Source organism: Coregonus clupeaformis, unplaced genomic scaffold (genome assembly GCF_020615455.1).
Source record: "Coregonus clupeaformis isolate EN_2021a unplaced genomic scaffold, ASM2061545v1 scaf0028, whole genome shotgun sequence".
Taxonomy (NCBI): domain Eukaryota; kingdom Metazoa; phylum Chordata; class Actinopteri; order Salmoniformes; family Salmonidae; genus Coregonus; species Coregonus clupeaformis.
Window position 1 is genome coordinate 1235957 of NW_025533483.1, and position 13800 is coordinate 1249756.

The following is a 13800-nucleotide window of genomic DNA, read 5'->3' on the forward strand; positions in this document are numbered from 1 at the left end:
CAATGAGATGAGGTTAAATTAAGGCACAGCATGAGGGGTTGAATTAAGGCACAACGATGAGGGGTTAAATTAAGCACACGATGAGGGTTAAATTAAGGCTATGCGATGAGGGTTAAATTAAGGCACAGCGATGAGGGGTTAAATTAAGCGCTAACGAGATGAGGGGTTAAATTAAGGCACAGCGATGAGGTTAGTTAAGGCACAGCGATGAGGGTTCAATTAAGGCACAATGAGATGAGGGTTAAATTAAGGCACAGCAATGAGGGTTCAATTAAGGCACAATGAGATGAGGGGTTAAATTAGGCTTGCAACGATGAGGGGTTAAATTAAGGAACAGCTTGATGAGGGGTTCAATTAAGGCACAATGAGATGAGGGTTAAATTAAGGTACAGCGATGAGGGGGTTAAATTAAGAAACAATGAGATGAGGGGTTAAATTAAGGCACAGCAATGAAGGGATTAAATTAGGCGCAATGAGATGAGGTTAAATTAAAGAACACTGCGATGAGGGGTTAAATTAAGGCACAATGAGATGAAGGGTTAAATTAAGGCTTACAGCAATGAGGGGTTAAATTAAGGCACAGCGATGAGGGGTTCAATTAAGGCACAATGAGATGAGGGGGTTAAATTAAGGCATAAAGATTAGGGGTTAAATTAAGGCACAATGATGAGGGGTTAAATTAAGGCACAATGAGATGAGGGGGTTAAATTAAGGCACAATGAGATGAGGGGGTTAAATTAAGGCACAACGATGAGGGGGTTAAATTAAGGCACAACGATGAGGGGTTAAATTAAGGCACAATGAGATGAGGGGTTAAATTAAGGCACAATGAGATGAGGGGGTTAAATTAAGGCACAGCAATGAGGGGTTAAATTAAGGCACAGCGATGAGGGGGTTAAATTAAGGTACAGCGATGAGGGGTTAAATTAAGGCACAATGAGATGAGGGGTTAAATTAAGGCACAGCAATGAGGGGTTAAATTAAGGCACAATGAGGTGAGGGGGTTAAATTAAGGCACAACGATGAGGGGTTAAATTAAGGCACAACGATGAGGGGTTAAATTAAGGCGCAATGAGATGAGGGGGTTAAATTAAGGCACAGCGATGAGGGGTTAAATTAAGGCACAACGATGAGGGGTTAAATTAAGGCACAACGATGAGGGGTTAAATTAAGGCACAGCAATGAGGGGTTAAATTAAGGCACAACGATGAGGGGTTAAATTAAGGCACAACGATGAGGGGTTAAATTAAGGCACAGCGATGAGGGGTTAAATTAATTAAGTCATTATGAAAATTGAATTACAGGAGTGAAGTCCATCATTATCCCCTGATTAGATATAAATAACACAAATTACTCAAGGGAGGGATGAGTCCTGAGCAAGGAAGGCTTTAATGAAGGCATGTTTTTAATATGACCATGTTAGGACAGGATCTTACCTGTCCATATTAACAGACAGTAGGAGGAGGATCTTACCTGTCCATATTAACAGACAGTAGGAGGAGGATCTTACCTGTCCATATTAACAGACAGTAGGAGGAGGATCTTACCTGTCCATATTAACAGACAGTAGGAGGAGGATCTTACCTGTCCATATTAACAGACAGTAGGAGGAGGATCTTACCTGTCCATATTAACAGACAGTAGGAGGAGGATCTTACCTGTCCATATTAACAGACAGTAGGAGGAGGATCTTACCTGTCCATATTAACAGACAGTAGGAGGAGGATCTTACCTGTCCATATTAACAGACAGTAGGAGGAGGATCTTACCTGTCCATATTAACAGACAATAGGAGGAGGATCTTACCTGTCCATATTAACAGACAGTAGGAGGAGGATCTTACCTGTCCATATTAACAGACAGTAGGAGGAGGATCTTACCTGTCCATATTAACAGACAGTAGGAGGAGGATCTTACCTGTCCATATTAACAGACAGTAGGAGGAGGATCTTACCTGTCCATATTAACAGACAGTAGGAGGAGGATCTTACCTGTCCACAGGTGTAGCGGTGTTCTCCATGAAGCTTATCATCTTCTCCTTCGCTATGACAGACTTGGACTTGAGGGCAAAGGTCATCTTGTTGACCAGAGACTTGACTCCTTTATCCCCTGTGGTGCTCAATGACTCTCCCTGTGTGGGGGAAAGAAAGAAAGAAAGAAAGAAAGAAAGAAAGAAAGAAGAAAGAAAGAAAGAAAGAAAGAAAGAAAGAGAAGAAAGAAAGAAAGAAAGAAAGAAAGAAAGAAAGAAAGAAAGAAAAAGAAAGAAAGAAAGAAAGAAAGAAAGAAAGAAAGAAAGAAAGAAAGAAAGAAAGAAAGAAAGAAAGAAAGAAGAAAGAAAGAAAGAAAAAGAAAGAAAGAAAGAAAGAAAGAAAGAAAGAAAGAAAGAAAGAAAGAAAGAAAGAAAGAAAGAAAGAAAGAAAGAAAGAAAGAAAGAAAGAAAGAAGGAAGAAAAGAAAGAAAGAAAGAAGAAAGAAAAGAAAGAAAGAAAGAAAGAAAGAAAGAAAGAAAGAAAGAAAGAAAGAAAGAAAGAAAGAAAGAAAGAAAGAAAGAAAGAAAGAAAGAAAGAACGAAAGAACGAAAGAACGAAAGGAGAGAGAAGAGAAGAGGAGATCATTAGCAGATGAGCTCTTGAATTTTTACATTTACATTTTCGTCATTTAGCAGACGCTCTTATCTAGAGCGACTTACAAAAAGATAGATTTAGAGTAAGATAAACTTTGATTTTTCCACAAGGACATTTACAGGATACTACTCTCCACAACATAACCTTCACTCCAAATCAAAACTCCAAACCTACAACCTGATTTTGGACAAAATTACCTGGAAGGATTTCTACTACCAAAGATTCTTATTCCCAAGGACTATACAGCAAATGCTCTGGCAAACCAACGACCATCAACAGAAGCACAACAGACACCTGAAAACACCTGAGTGAGTCATGTTTAGTCTGAAAACACCATCCAACCTGGAACTGGGTGAGTAACGTTTAGTCTGAAAACACCATCCAACCTGGAACTGGGTGAGTAATGTTTAGTCTGAAAACACCATCCAACCTGGAACTGGGTGAGTAATGTTTAGTCTGAAAACACCATCCAACCTGGAACTGGGTGAGTAATGTTTAGTCTGAAAACACCATCCAACCTGGAACTGGGTGAGTAATGTTTAGTCTGAAAACACCATCCAACCTGGAACTGGGTGAGTAATGTTTAGTCTGAAGCTACTTTTAAAGCCAAGAAGAAAAATACATTACAATAATCTATTTTACTTTATAAGGACTGCTAAATTAAGGCTACCAAGCTTGCTAAGACAGAACAGATCCGGCTGCAACTTCAATTAGCACTGAGCCCTTGAGCCCAACAATGGCAGGAGAGTGTGGTATTGGTACAGGGCATCCCCAAACAGTTTCAGCTGGACTTTCATAGAATCAAAGACGGAGCGCAGCAGGAGAAGCTCTTTCTTGAGGAAGACTCCCCCACCCCACAACATCAACAGGAGAAAGAGGAAGACTCCCCCACCCCACAACACCAACAGGAGAAAGAGCAGGAGAAGAACAGAGCACTAGAGGAGAGGATCAGAGTACTGGAGGAGAGGATCAGAGTGCTGGAGGAGAGGATCAGAGTGCTGGAGGAGAGGATCAGAGTACTGGAGGAGAGGATCAGAGTGCTGGAGGAGAGGATCAGAGTACTGGAGGAGAGGATCAGAGTACTGGAGGAGAGGATCAGAGTACTGGAGGAGAGGATCAGAGTGCTGGAGGAGAGGATCAGAGTGCTTTCCACCCTGGAACCATACAGCGGGTAGACGCAAGTATTTCCCGTGACTGTGCCTCAAAACCAAATGTCTACCTGGCCCACCACTCCACCCTGGACGTGAACAGCCTTTACGACCAGATCCACCTATACAAGGCAGCAGTGCCCACCTTCGCCCGGACCCTAAAGGATATCGCCCTCAACCGCAGACCCAACACCTCACACAGAAGCAACAGATCAACAGACACCCCACCCAGACCAGCGAGACATTCTCCCAGACCTGCGGGACCCCACCCGGACCTACACATAGAGGACCCCCGCAGAGAGGACCTACATTCAGACCACAGCACCACCAGCCACATCCACACCCCCACCCCAACCAATCAATACCCCCACAAACCAATCATGCCCACACTCCATATAGGCCCCCCCCAGATCAGACCTATGCCCCTCCTACCCACCCCATGCCCCCCACTCCCGCAAAGAGGGCCTCAACATGAAAGTCACACATATGCCCAGGCCGTGAGCAGGCAAACAGGCCCAACCCCCACTCTTACACTAGCCCAAGCCAATGGCATGTCCCAGATGCTCAGCAGGCTCTGCTCACACTTACTGGCCTGAGGCCAAACCACACGACTAACAACATTAGACACTTTATGGAACACAAAGCCTTCACTATTTCATCCTGGAATATCAGGGGGTATGCTCATTTGGTATAAAGCAGACCTAACTCACTCTATTAAATTAATCAAAACAGGAACATTTTACATTTGGCTAGAAATAAATAAGGAAATGATCTCAACAGAGAAAAATGTCCTCCTGTGTGCTACCTATATCTACCCACTAGAATCCCCATACTTTAATGAAGACAGCTTCTCCATCCTAGAGGGGGAAATCAATAATTTTCAGGCCCAGGGACATGTATTAGTCTGTGGCGACCTAAATGCCAGAACTGGACAAGAACCTGACACCCTCAGCACACAGGGGGACAAACACCTACCTGGAGGTGACAGCATTCCCTCCCCCATATGCCCCCCTAGGCACAACTACGACAACATAACCAACAAAAACGGGTCACAACTCCTGCAGCTCTGACGCATGCTGGGTCTGTACATAGTCAATGGTAGGCTTCGAGGGGACTCCTATGGTAGGTACACCTATAGCTCATCTCTTGGCAGTAGTACTGTAGACTACTTTATCACTGACCTCAACCCAGAGTCTCTCAGAGCGTTCACAGTCAGCCCACTGACACCCCTATCAGATGACAGCAAAATCACAGCCTACTTGAACAGAGCAATACTCAATCATGAGGCATCAAAGCCGAACAAACTGCATACTACACTGAACAAAAATATAAACGCAACATGTAAAGTGTTGGTCCCATGTTTCATGAGCTGAAATAAATGATCCCAAATGTGCGCACAAATGTGTTTACATCCCTGTTAGTGAGCATTTCTCCTTTGCCAAGATAATCCATCCACCTGACAGGTGTCGCATATCAAGAAGCTGATTTAAACAGCATGATCATTACACAGATGCACCTTGTGCTGGGGACAATAAAAGGCCACTCTAAAATGTGCAGTTTTGTAGCACAACACAATGCCACAGATGTCTCCAGTTTTGAGGGAGCGTGCAATTGGCATGCTGACTGCAGGAATGTCCACCAGAGCTGTTGCCAGATAATTGAATGTTAATTTCTCTACCATAAGCCGTCTCCAACGTCGTTTTAGAGAATTTGGCAGTACGTCCAACCGGCCTCACAACCACAGACCATGTGAATGGCGTCATGTGGGCGAGTGGTTTGCTGATGTCAATGTTGTGAACAGAGTGCCCCATGGTGGCGGTGGGGTTATGATATGGGCAGGTATAAGCTATGGACAACAAACACAATTGCATTTTATCGATGGCAATTTGAATGCACAGAGATACCGTGACGAGATCCTGAGTCCAATTGTGAGGCCCATTAAAAAAAAAATGTTATCTGTGAATGATAGACGCATATCTGTATTTCCAGTTGTGAAATCCATGGATTAGGGCCTATTGAATTTATTTCAAATGACTGATTTCCTCACATGAACTGTAACTCAGTAAAATCTTTGAAATTGTTGCATTTATATGTTTGTTCAGTTTAACTGAATTGAGAGAGAGAGAGATAATGAATAACAAGATAGAGGCCAGGAGAAAAGACAGAGTTGAAGCTGTGAATGTAGGAACTTGTCAACAAGATTCATCTGGGAATGGAAATGTCATTATAAATGGCCCTAAATCCCTTCACACATGTACTAATCATGTTTGTAGGTTCCTACATTGTCCATTGGGCTTTAACTCAGTCTTTCTCATAGAGAGAATGATATGAAGTCTGACTAACAGAATCTCCTCAGAAAGGGAATGAGGTGAGTACAGGGGACAGAACTGCTTCTGCTACCATGACCTGCTCCAGTGCACTTCTCCCTGGACAGTGGCTACCATGACCTGCTCCAGTGCACTTCTCCCTGGACAGTGGCTACCATGACCTGCTCCAGTGCACTTCTCCCTGGACAGTGGCTACCATGACCTGCTCCAGTGCACTTCTCCCTGGACAGTGGCTACCATGACCTGCTCCAGTGCACTTCTCCTGGACAGTGGCTACCATGACCTGCTCCAGTGCACTTCTCCCTGGACAGTGGCTACCATGACCTGCTCCAGTGCACTTCTCCCTGGACAGTGGCTACCATGACCTGCTCCAGTGCACTTCTCCCTGGACAGTGGCTATAATGACCTGCTCCAGTGCACTTCTCCCTGGACAGTGGCTACCATGACCTGCTCCAGTGCACTTCTCCCTGGACAGTGGCTACCATGACCTGCTCCAGTGCACTTCTCCCCTGGACAGTGGCTACCATGACCTGCTCCAGTGCACTTCTCCCTGGACAGTGGCTACCATGACCTGCTCCAGTGCACTTCTCCCTGGACAGTGGCTACCATGACCTGCTCCAGTGCACTTCTCCCTGGACAGTGGCTACCATGACCTGCTCCAGTGCACTTCTCCCTGGACAGTGGCTACCATGACCTGCTCCAGTGCACTTCTCCCTGGACAGTGGCTACCATGACCTGCTCCAGTGCACTTCTCCCTGGACAGTGGCTACCATGACCTGCTCCAGTGCACTTCTCCCTGGACAGTGGCTACCATGACCTGCTCCAGTGCACTTCTCCCTGGACAGTGGCTACCATGACCTGCTCCAGTGCACTTCTCCCTGGACAGTGGCTACCATGACCTGCTCCAGTGCACTTCTCCCCTGGACAGTGGCTATAATGACCTGCTCCAGTGCACTTCTCCCTGGACAGTGGCTACCATGACCTGCTCCAGTGCACTTCTCCCCTGGACAGTGGCTACCATGACCTGCTCCAGTGCACTTCTCCCTGGACAGTGGCTACCATGACCTGCTCCAGTGCACTTCTCCCTGGACAGTGGCTATAATGACCTGCTCCAGTGCACTTCTCCCCTGGACAGTGGCTACCATGACCTGCTCCAGTGCACTTCTCCCTGGACAGTGGCTACCATGACCTGCTCCAGTGCACTTCTCCCTGGACAGTGGCTACCATGACCTGCTCCAGTGCACTTCTCCCTGGATAGTGGCTACCATGACCTGCTCCAGTGCACTTCTCCCTGGCTATAATGACCTGCTCCAGTGCACTTCTCCCTGGACAGTGGCTACCATGACCTGCTCCAGTGCACTTCTCCCTGGACAGTGGCTACCATGACCTGCTCCAGTGCACTTCTCCCTGGACAGTGGCTACCATGACCTGCTCCAGTGCACTTCTCCCTGGACAGTGGCTACCATGACCTGCTCCAGTGCACTTCTCCCTGGATAGTGGCTACCATGACCTGCTCCAGTGCACTTCTCCCTGGACAGTGGCTACCATGACCTGCTCCAGTGCACTTCTCCCTGGACAGTGGCTACCATGACCTGCTCCAGTGCACTTCTCCCTGGACAGTGGCTACCATGACCTGCTCCAGTGCACTTCTCCCTGGACAGTGGCTACCATGACCTGCTCCAGTGCACTTCTCCCTGGACAGTGGCTACCATGACCTGCTCCAGTGCACTTCTCCCTGGACAGTGGCTACCATGACCTGCTCCAGTGCACTTCTCCCTGGACAGTGGCTATAATGACCTGCTCCAGTGCACTTCTCCCTGGACAGTGGCTACCATGACCTGCTCCAGTGCACTTCTCCCTGGACAGTGGCTACCATGACCTGCTCCAGTGCACTTCTCCCTGGACAGTGGCTACCATGACCTGCTCCAGTGCACTTCTCCCCTGGACAGTGGCTACCATGACCTGCTCCAGTGCACTTCTCCCTGGACAGTGGCTACCATGACCTGCTCCAGTGCACTTCTCCCTGGACAGTGGCTACCATGACCTGCTCCAGTGCACTTCTCCCTGGACAGTGGCTACCATGACCTGCTCCAGTCACTCACTTCAGCTGATCCAGAGGTGCTGACTATCCAGTGGACATAGTTGTCTGGTCCCTCCACATTGATGTCTGTTAGGTGCTGCTGCAGAGCTGGACAACACAACAGGATAGACATGGTTTCATTTAGGTTTGCACCCATCAAAACAAAGTAAGTATTTATATAAATGTACTTCTATTAATTGTTAAAAATGTTAATAATAACACTCACCCATAAAACCACCTTTTGCGATACTGATGTATTCTTTGTTTTTCTGTGAGAGAAAACCCCTCATTAGCACCGACAGATTGGTTGAATTGTTATAAAAGAAGGTTGAATTGTAATAAAAATGGTTGAATTGTAATGAGAAAAGTTGAATTGTAATAACAGGCATGTAACTAATGCCCAACAGTATGTAGGATGAATCACCGTCTAATCCTTCTCCTACCTGTAGGAAGTGGGCCAGCACCATGTTCATGTACATGTCCTCCTCCTCCCTCCCCGAGCCCATGAAGCAGAGATGTTCTCCACTAGCGATGGAGCCAGACTCCAGACTCTGTTTCTGGGCCTCCAGGAGGGACTTCACTGATAGGCTGAACTCTGATGGGTTCTGCAGCATCTAGACACACAGCAACATCTAAAAGGTTACGGGTGGGTCCCAAATGGCAGCCTGCTCCCTACATAGAGAGCAGAACCCATATAGTGCACTATATAGGGAATCCTCTCCAGTCTCCTCTCCATATTCTCCCCTCCATATTCTCCTCTACAGTCTCCTCTCCACCCCCCCCAGCCCCTCAACCACACCCCCTCCCAGGTCTCACCAGGTCTGAGTCCAGGTGAAAGGCAGTAGAGAGATGTCCAGCGTTGTACTGCTCAGCAGGTCGACAGTCCACCACAAAGAACCGAACCCCTTCCTGGGTCAGGCCGATAGAGACATGTAGTAGGAATATCAAAGTCATTTGCAGTTTGGTTATTGCTACTAAAATGCTACATTAATCCTTACAGTAATTAGCCATTTGATGTTTCACTAACATTTTCAGACCAACTGAAATGCTTTTTGACAGCACCTCAGGGGTGCTGCTACTCACAGGCTGCAGCTGGTTGGCCTGCAGTATCTCAGGGACAGACACAGGGAGACAGAGAGCCTGACTCAGGTCCATGTCTTCCTCCTTCAGAGCCACCAGGCTGGACCCAAACAAGTTCTGGTTCTCCTACAGAAAGAGAGTAACAGAGTCTGGTTCGCCTACAGTCACAGAGTCTGGTTCTCCTACGGTCACAGAGTCTGGTTCTCCTACACTCACAGAGTCTGGTTCTCCTACACTCACAGAGTCTGGTTCTCCTACACTCACAGAGTCTGGTTCTCCTACATTCACAGAGTCTGGTTCTCCTACACTCACAGAGTCTGGTTCTCCTACACTCACAGAGTCTGGTTCTCCTACACTCACAGAGTCTGGTTCTCCTACACTCACAGAGTCTGGTTCTCCTACATTCACAGACTCTGGTTCTCCTACACTCACAGAGTCTGGTTCTCCTACACTCACAGAGTCTGGTTCTCCTACACTCACAGAGTCTGGTTCTCCTACACTCACAGAGTCTGGTTCTCCTACACTCACAGAGTCTGGTTCTCCTACACTCACAGTCTGGTTCTCCTACACTCACAGAGTCTGGTTCTCCTACACTCACAGAGTCTGCTTAATACAGTCACATTTCAGCTTAATTTAAAGGTGTTCTCCAAGAATGACATTTTCATAGCTTATTCGTCCCTCACAACACTGTCAATCACTGCATGGGCATGTAGCAACTTTAGTTATATTGAACAGGGCTCCATGTTAGTTATATTGAACAGGGCTCCATGTTAGTTATATTGAACAGGGCTCCATGTTAGTTATATTGAACAGGGCTCCATGTTAGTTATATTGAACAGGGCTCCATGTTAGTTATATTGAACAGGGCTCCGTGTTAGTTATATTGAACAGGGCTCCGTGTTAGTTATATTGAACAGGGCTCCGTGTTAGTTATATTGAACAGGGCTCCGTGTTAGTTATATTGAACAGGGCTCCGTGTTAGTTATATTGAACAGGGCTCCGTGTTAGTTATATTGAACAGGGCTCCGTGTTAGTTATATTGAACAGGGCTCCGTGTTAGTTATATTGAACAGGGCTCCGTGTTAGTTATATTGAACAGGGCTCCGTGTTAGTTATATTGAACAGGGCTCCGTGTTAGTTATATTGAACAGGGCTCCGTGTTAGTTATATTGAACAGGGCTCCGTGTTAGTTATATTGAACAGGGCTCCGTGTTAGTTATATTGAACAGGGGCTCCGTGTTAGTTATATTGAACAGGGCTCCGTGTTAGTTATATTGAACAGGGCTCCGTGTTAGTTATATTGAACAGGGCTCCGTGTTAGTTATATTGAACAGGGCTCCATGTTAGTTATATTGAACAGGGCTCCATGTTAGTTATATTGAACAGGGCTCCATGTTAGTTATATTGAACAGGGCTCCATGTTAGTTATATTGAACAGGGCTCCATGTTAGTTATATTGAACAGGGCTCCATGTTAGTTATATTGAACAGGGCTCCATGTTAGTTATATTGAACAGGGCTCCATGTTAGTTATATTGAACAGGGCTCCATGTTAGTTATATTGAACAGGGCTCCATGTTAGTTATATTGAACAGGGCTCCATGTTAGTTATATTGAACAGGGCTCCATGTTAGTTATATTGAACAGGGCTCCATGTTAGTTATATTGAACAGGGCTCCATGTTAGTTATATTGAACAGGGCTCCATGTTAGTTATATTGAACAGGGCTCCATGTTAGTTATATTGAACAGGGCTCCATGTTAGTTATATTGAACAGGGCTCCATGTTAGTTATATTGAACAGGGCTCCATGTTAGTTATATTGAACAGGGCTCCATGTTAGTTATATTGAACAGGGCTCCATGTTAGTTATATTGAACAGGGCTCCATGTTAGTTATATTGAACAGGGCTCCATGTTAGTTATATTGAACAGGGCTCCATGTTAGTTATATTGAACAGGGCTCCATGTTAGTTATATTGAACAGGGCTCCATGTTAGTTATATTGAACAGGGCTCCATGTTAGTTATATTGAACAGGGCTCCATGTTAGTTATATTGAACAGGGCTCCATGTTAGTTATATTGAACAGGGCTCCATGTTAGTTATATTGAACAGGGCTCCATGTTAGTTATATTGAACAGGGCTCCATGTTAGTTATATTGAACAGGGCTCCATGTTAGTTGTATTGAACAGGGCTCCATGTTAGTTGTATTGAACAGGGCTCCATGTTAGTTGTATTGAACAGGGCTCCATGTTAGTTATATTGAACAGGGCTCCATGTTAGTTGTATTGAACAGGGCTCCGTGTTAGTTGTATTGAACAGGGCTCCGTGTTAGTTATATTGAACAGGGCTCCGTGTTAGTTATATTGAACAGGGCTCCGTGTTAGTTATATTGAACAGGGCTCCGTGTTAGTTATATTGAACAGGGCTCCGTGTTAGTTATATTGAGCAGGGCTCCGTGTTAGTTATATTGAACAGGGCTCCGTGTTAGTTATATTGAACAGGGCTCCGTGTTAGTTATATTGAACAGGGCTCCGTGTTAGTTATATTGAACAGGGCTCCGTGTTAGTTATATTGAACAGGGCTCCGTGTTAGTTATATTGAACAGGGCTCCGTGTTAGTTATATTGAACAGGGCTCCGTGTTAGTTATATTGAACAGGGCTCCGTGTTAGTTATATTGAACAGGGCTCCGTGTTAGTTATATTGAACAGGGCTCCGTGTTAGTTATATTGAACAGGGCTCCGTGTTAGTTATATTGAACAGGGCTCCATGTTAGTTATATTGAACAGGGCTCCATGTTAGTTATATTGAACAGGGCTCCATGTTAGTTATATTGAACAGGGCTCCATGTTAGTTATATTGAACAGGGCTCCATGTTAGTTATATTGAACAGGGCTCCATGTTAGTTATATTGAACAGGGCTCCATGTTAGTTATATTGAACAGGGCTCCATGTTAGTTATATTGAACAGGGCTCCATGTTAGTTATATTGAACAGGGCTCCATGTTAGTTATATTGAACAGGGCTCCATGTTAGTTATATTGAACAGGGCTCCATGTTAGTTATATTGAACAGGGTTCCATGTTAGTTATATTGAACAGGGCTCCATGTTAGTTATATTGAACAGGGCTCCATGTTAGTTATATTGAACAGGGCTCCATGTTAGTTATATTGAACAGGGCTCCATGTTAGTTATATTGAACAGGGCTCCATGTTAGTTATATTGAACAGGGCTCCATGTTAGTTATATTGAACAGGGCTCCATGTTAGTTATATTGAACAGGGCTCCATGTTAGTTATATTGAACAGGGCTCCATGTTAGTTATATTGAACAGGGCTCCATGTTAGTTACATTGAACAGGGCTCCATGTTAGTTATATTGAACAGGGCTCCATGTTAGTTATATTGAACAGGGCTCCATGTTAGTTATATTGAACAGGGCTCCATGTTAGTTGTATTGAACAGGGCTCCATAACAGTACTTTACCTTTCTGAGAGACAGAGGGGTCTTGCTCCAGTAATACTGGGCCAGAGAGAACAGGTCCTCTACATCATCAGCCTCTAACAGGGTAGGAGAGTCCTCCAACATCTCTGCAACACACACACAGGTTACAGTCCTGCATTCAATACACAGCAGTCTAGAAGCTGAATCCAGAAACAGATCACTTACTGATGATATCTTCTTTACGGTCTCCTTCCCGTTGCAGAATGTTATCTCTAGAGGGGGAACAAACAGGATGTTATCTCTAGAGGGGGAACAAACAGGATGTTATCTCTAGAGGGGGAACAAACAGGATGTTATCTCTAGAGGGGGAACAAACAGGATGTTATCTCTAGAGGGGGAACAAACAGGATGTTATCTCTAGAGGGGGAACAAACAGGATGTTATCTCTAGAGGAGGAACAAACAGGATGTTATCTCTAGAGGGGGAACAAACAGGATGTTATCTCTACAGGGGGAACAAACAGGATGTTATCTCTAGAGGGGGAACAAACAGGATGTTATCTCTACAGGGGGAACAAACAGGATGTTATCTCTAGAGGGGGAACAAACAGGATGTTATCTCTAGAGGAGGAACAAACAGGATGTTATCTCTAGAGGGGGAACAAACAGGATGTTATCTCTACAGGGGGAACAAACAGGATGTTATCTCTAGAGGGGGAACAAACAGGATGTTATCTCTACAGGGGGAACAAACAGGATGTTATCTCTAGAGGGGGAACAAACAGGATGTTATCTCTACAGGGGGAACAAACAGGATGTTATCTCTAGAGGGGGAACAAACAGGATGTTATCTCTAGAGGGGGAACAAACAGGATGTTATCTCTAGAGGGGGAACAAACAGGATGTTATCTCTAGAGGGGGAACAAACAGGATGTTATCTCTACGGGGGAACAAACAGGATGTTATCTCTAGAGGGGGAACAAACAGGATGTTATCTCTAGAGGGGGAACAAACAGGATGTTATCTCTACAGGGGGAACAAACAGGATGTTATCTCTAGAGGGGGAACAAACAGGATGTTATCTCTACAGGGGGAACA

At 45.3% G+C, this 13800-nt stretch overlaps 1 protein-coding gene across 1 annotated transcript in view; it reads right to left on the reverse strand.

Moving 5' to 3' along the window:
• Window positions 1-1987: 1987 nt before the first annotated feature.
• tbc1d23 (TBC1 domain family, member 23) overlaps window positions 1988-13800 on the reverse strand; it is a 43075-nt gene continuing 31262 nt past the window's right edge. Inside the window, exons 7-14 of the mRNA XM_045212595.1 lie at window positions 12929-12975; window positions 12746-12849; window positions 9262-9384; window positions 8995-9087; window positions 8622-8792; window positions 8405-8447; window positions 8201-8286; window positions 1988-2131 (exon numbers count right to left, since the gene is read on the reverse strand). Coding sequence (XP_045068530.1) covers window positions 1988-2131; window positions 8201-8286; window positions 8405-8447; window positions 8622-8792; window positions 8995-9087; window positions 9262-9384; window positions 12746-12849; window positions 12929-12975 — 811 coding nt within the window. The remainder of the gene's footprint in view (window positions 2132-8200; window positions 8287-8404; window positions 8448-8621; window positions 8793-8994; window positions 9088-9261; window positions 9385-12745; window positions 12850-12928; window positions 12976-13800) is intronic.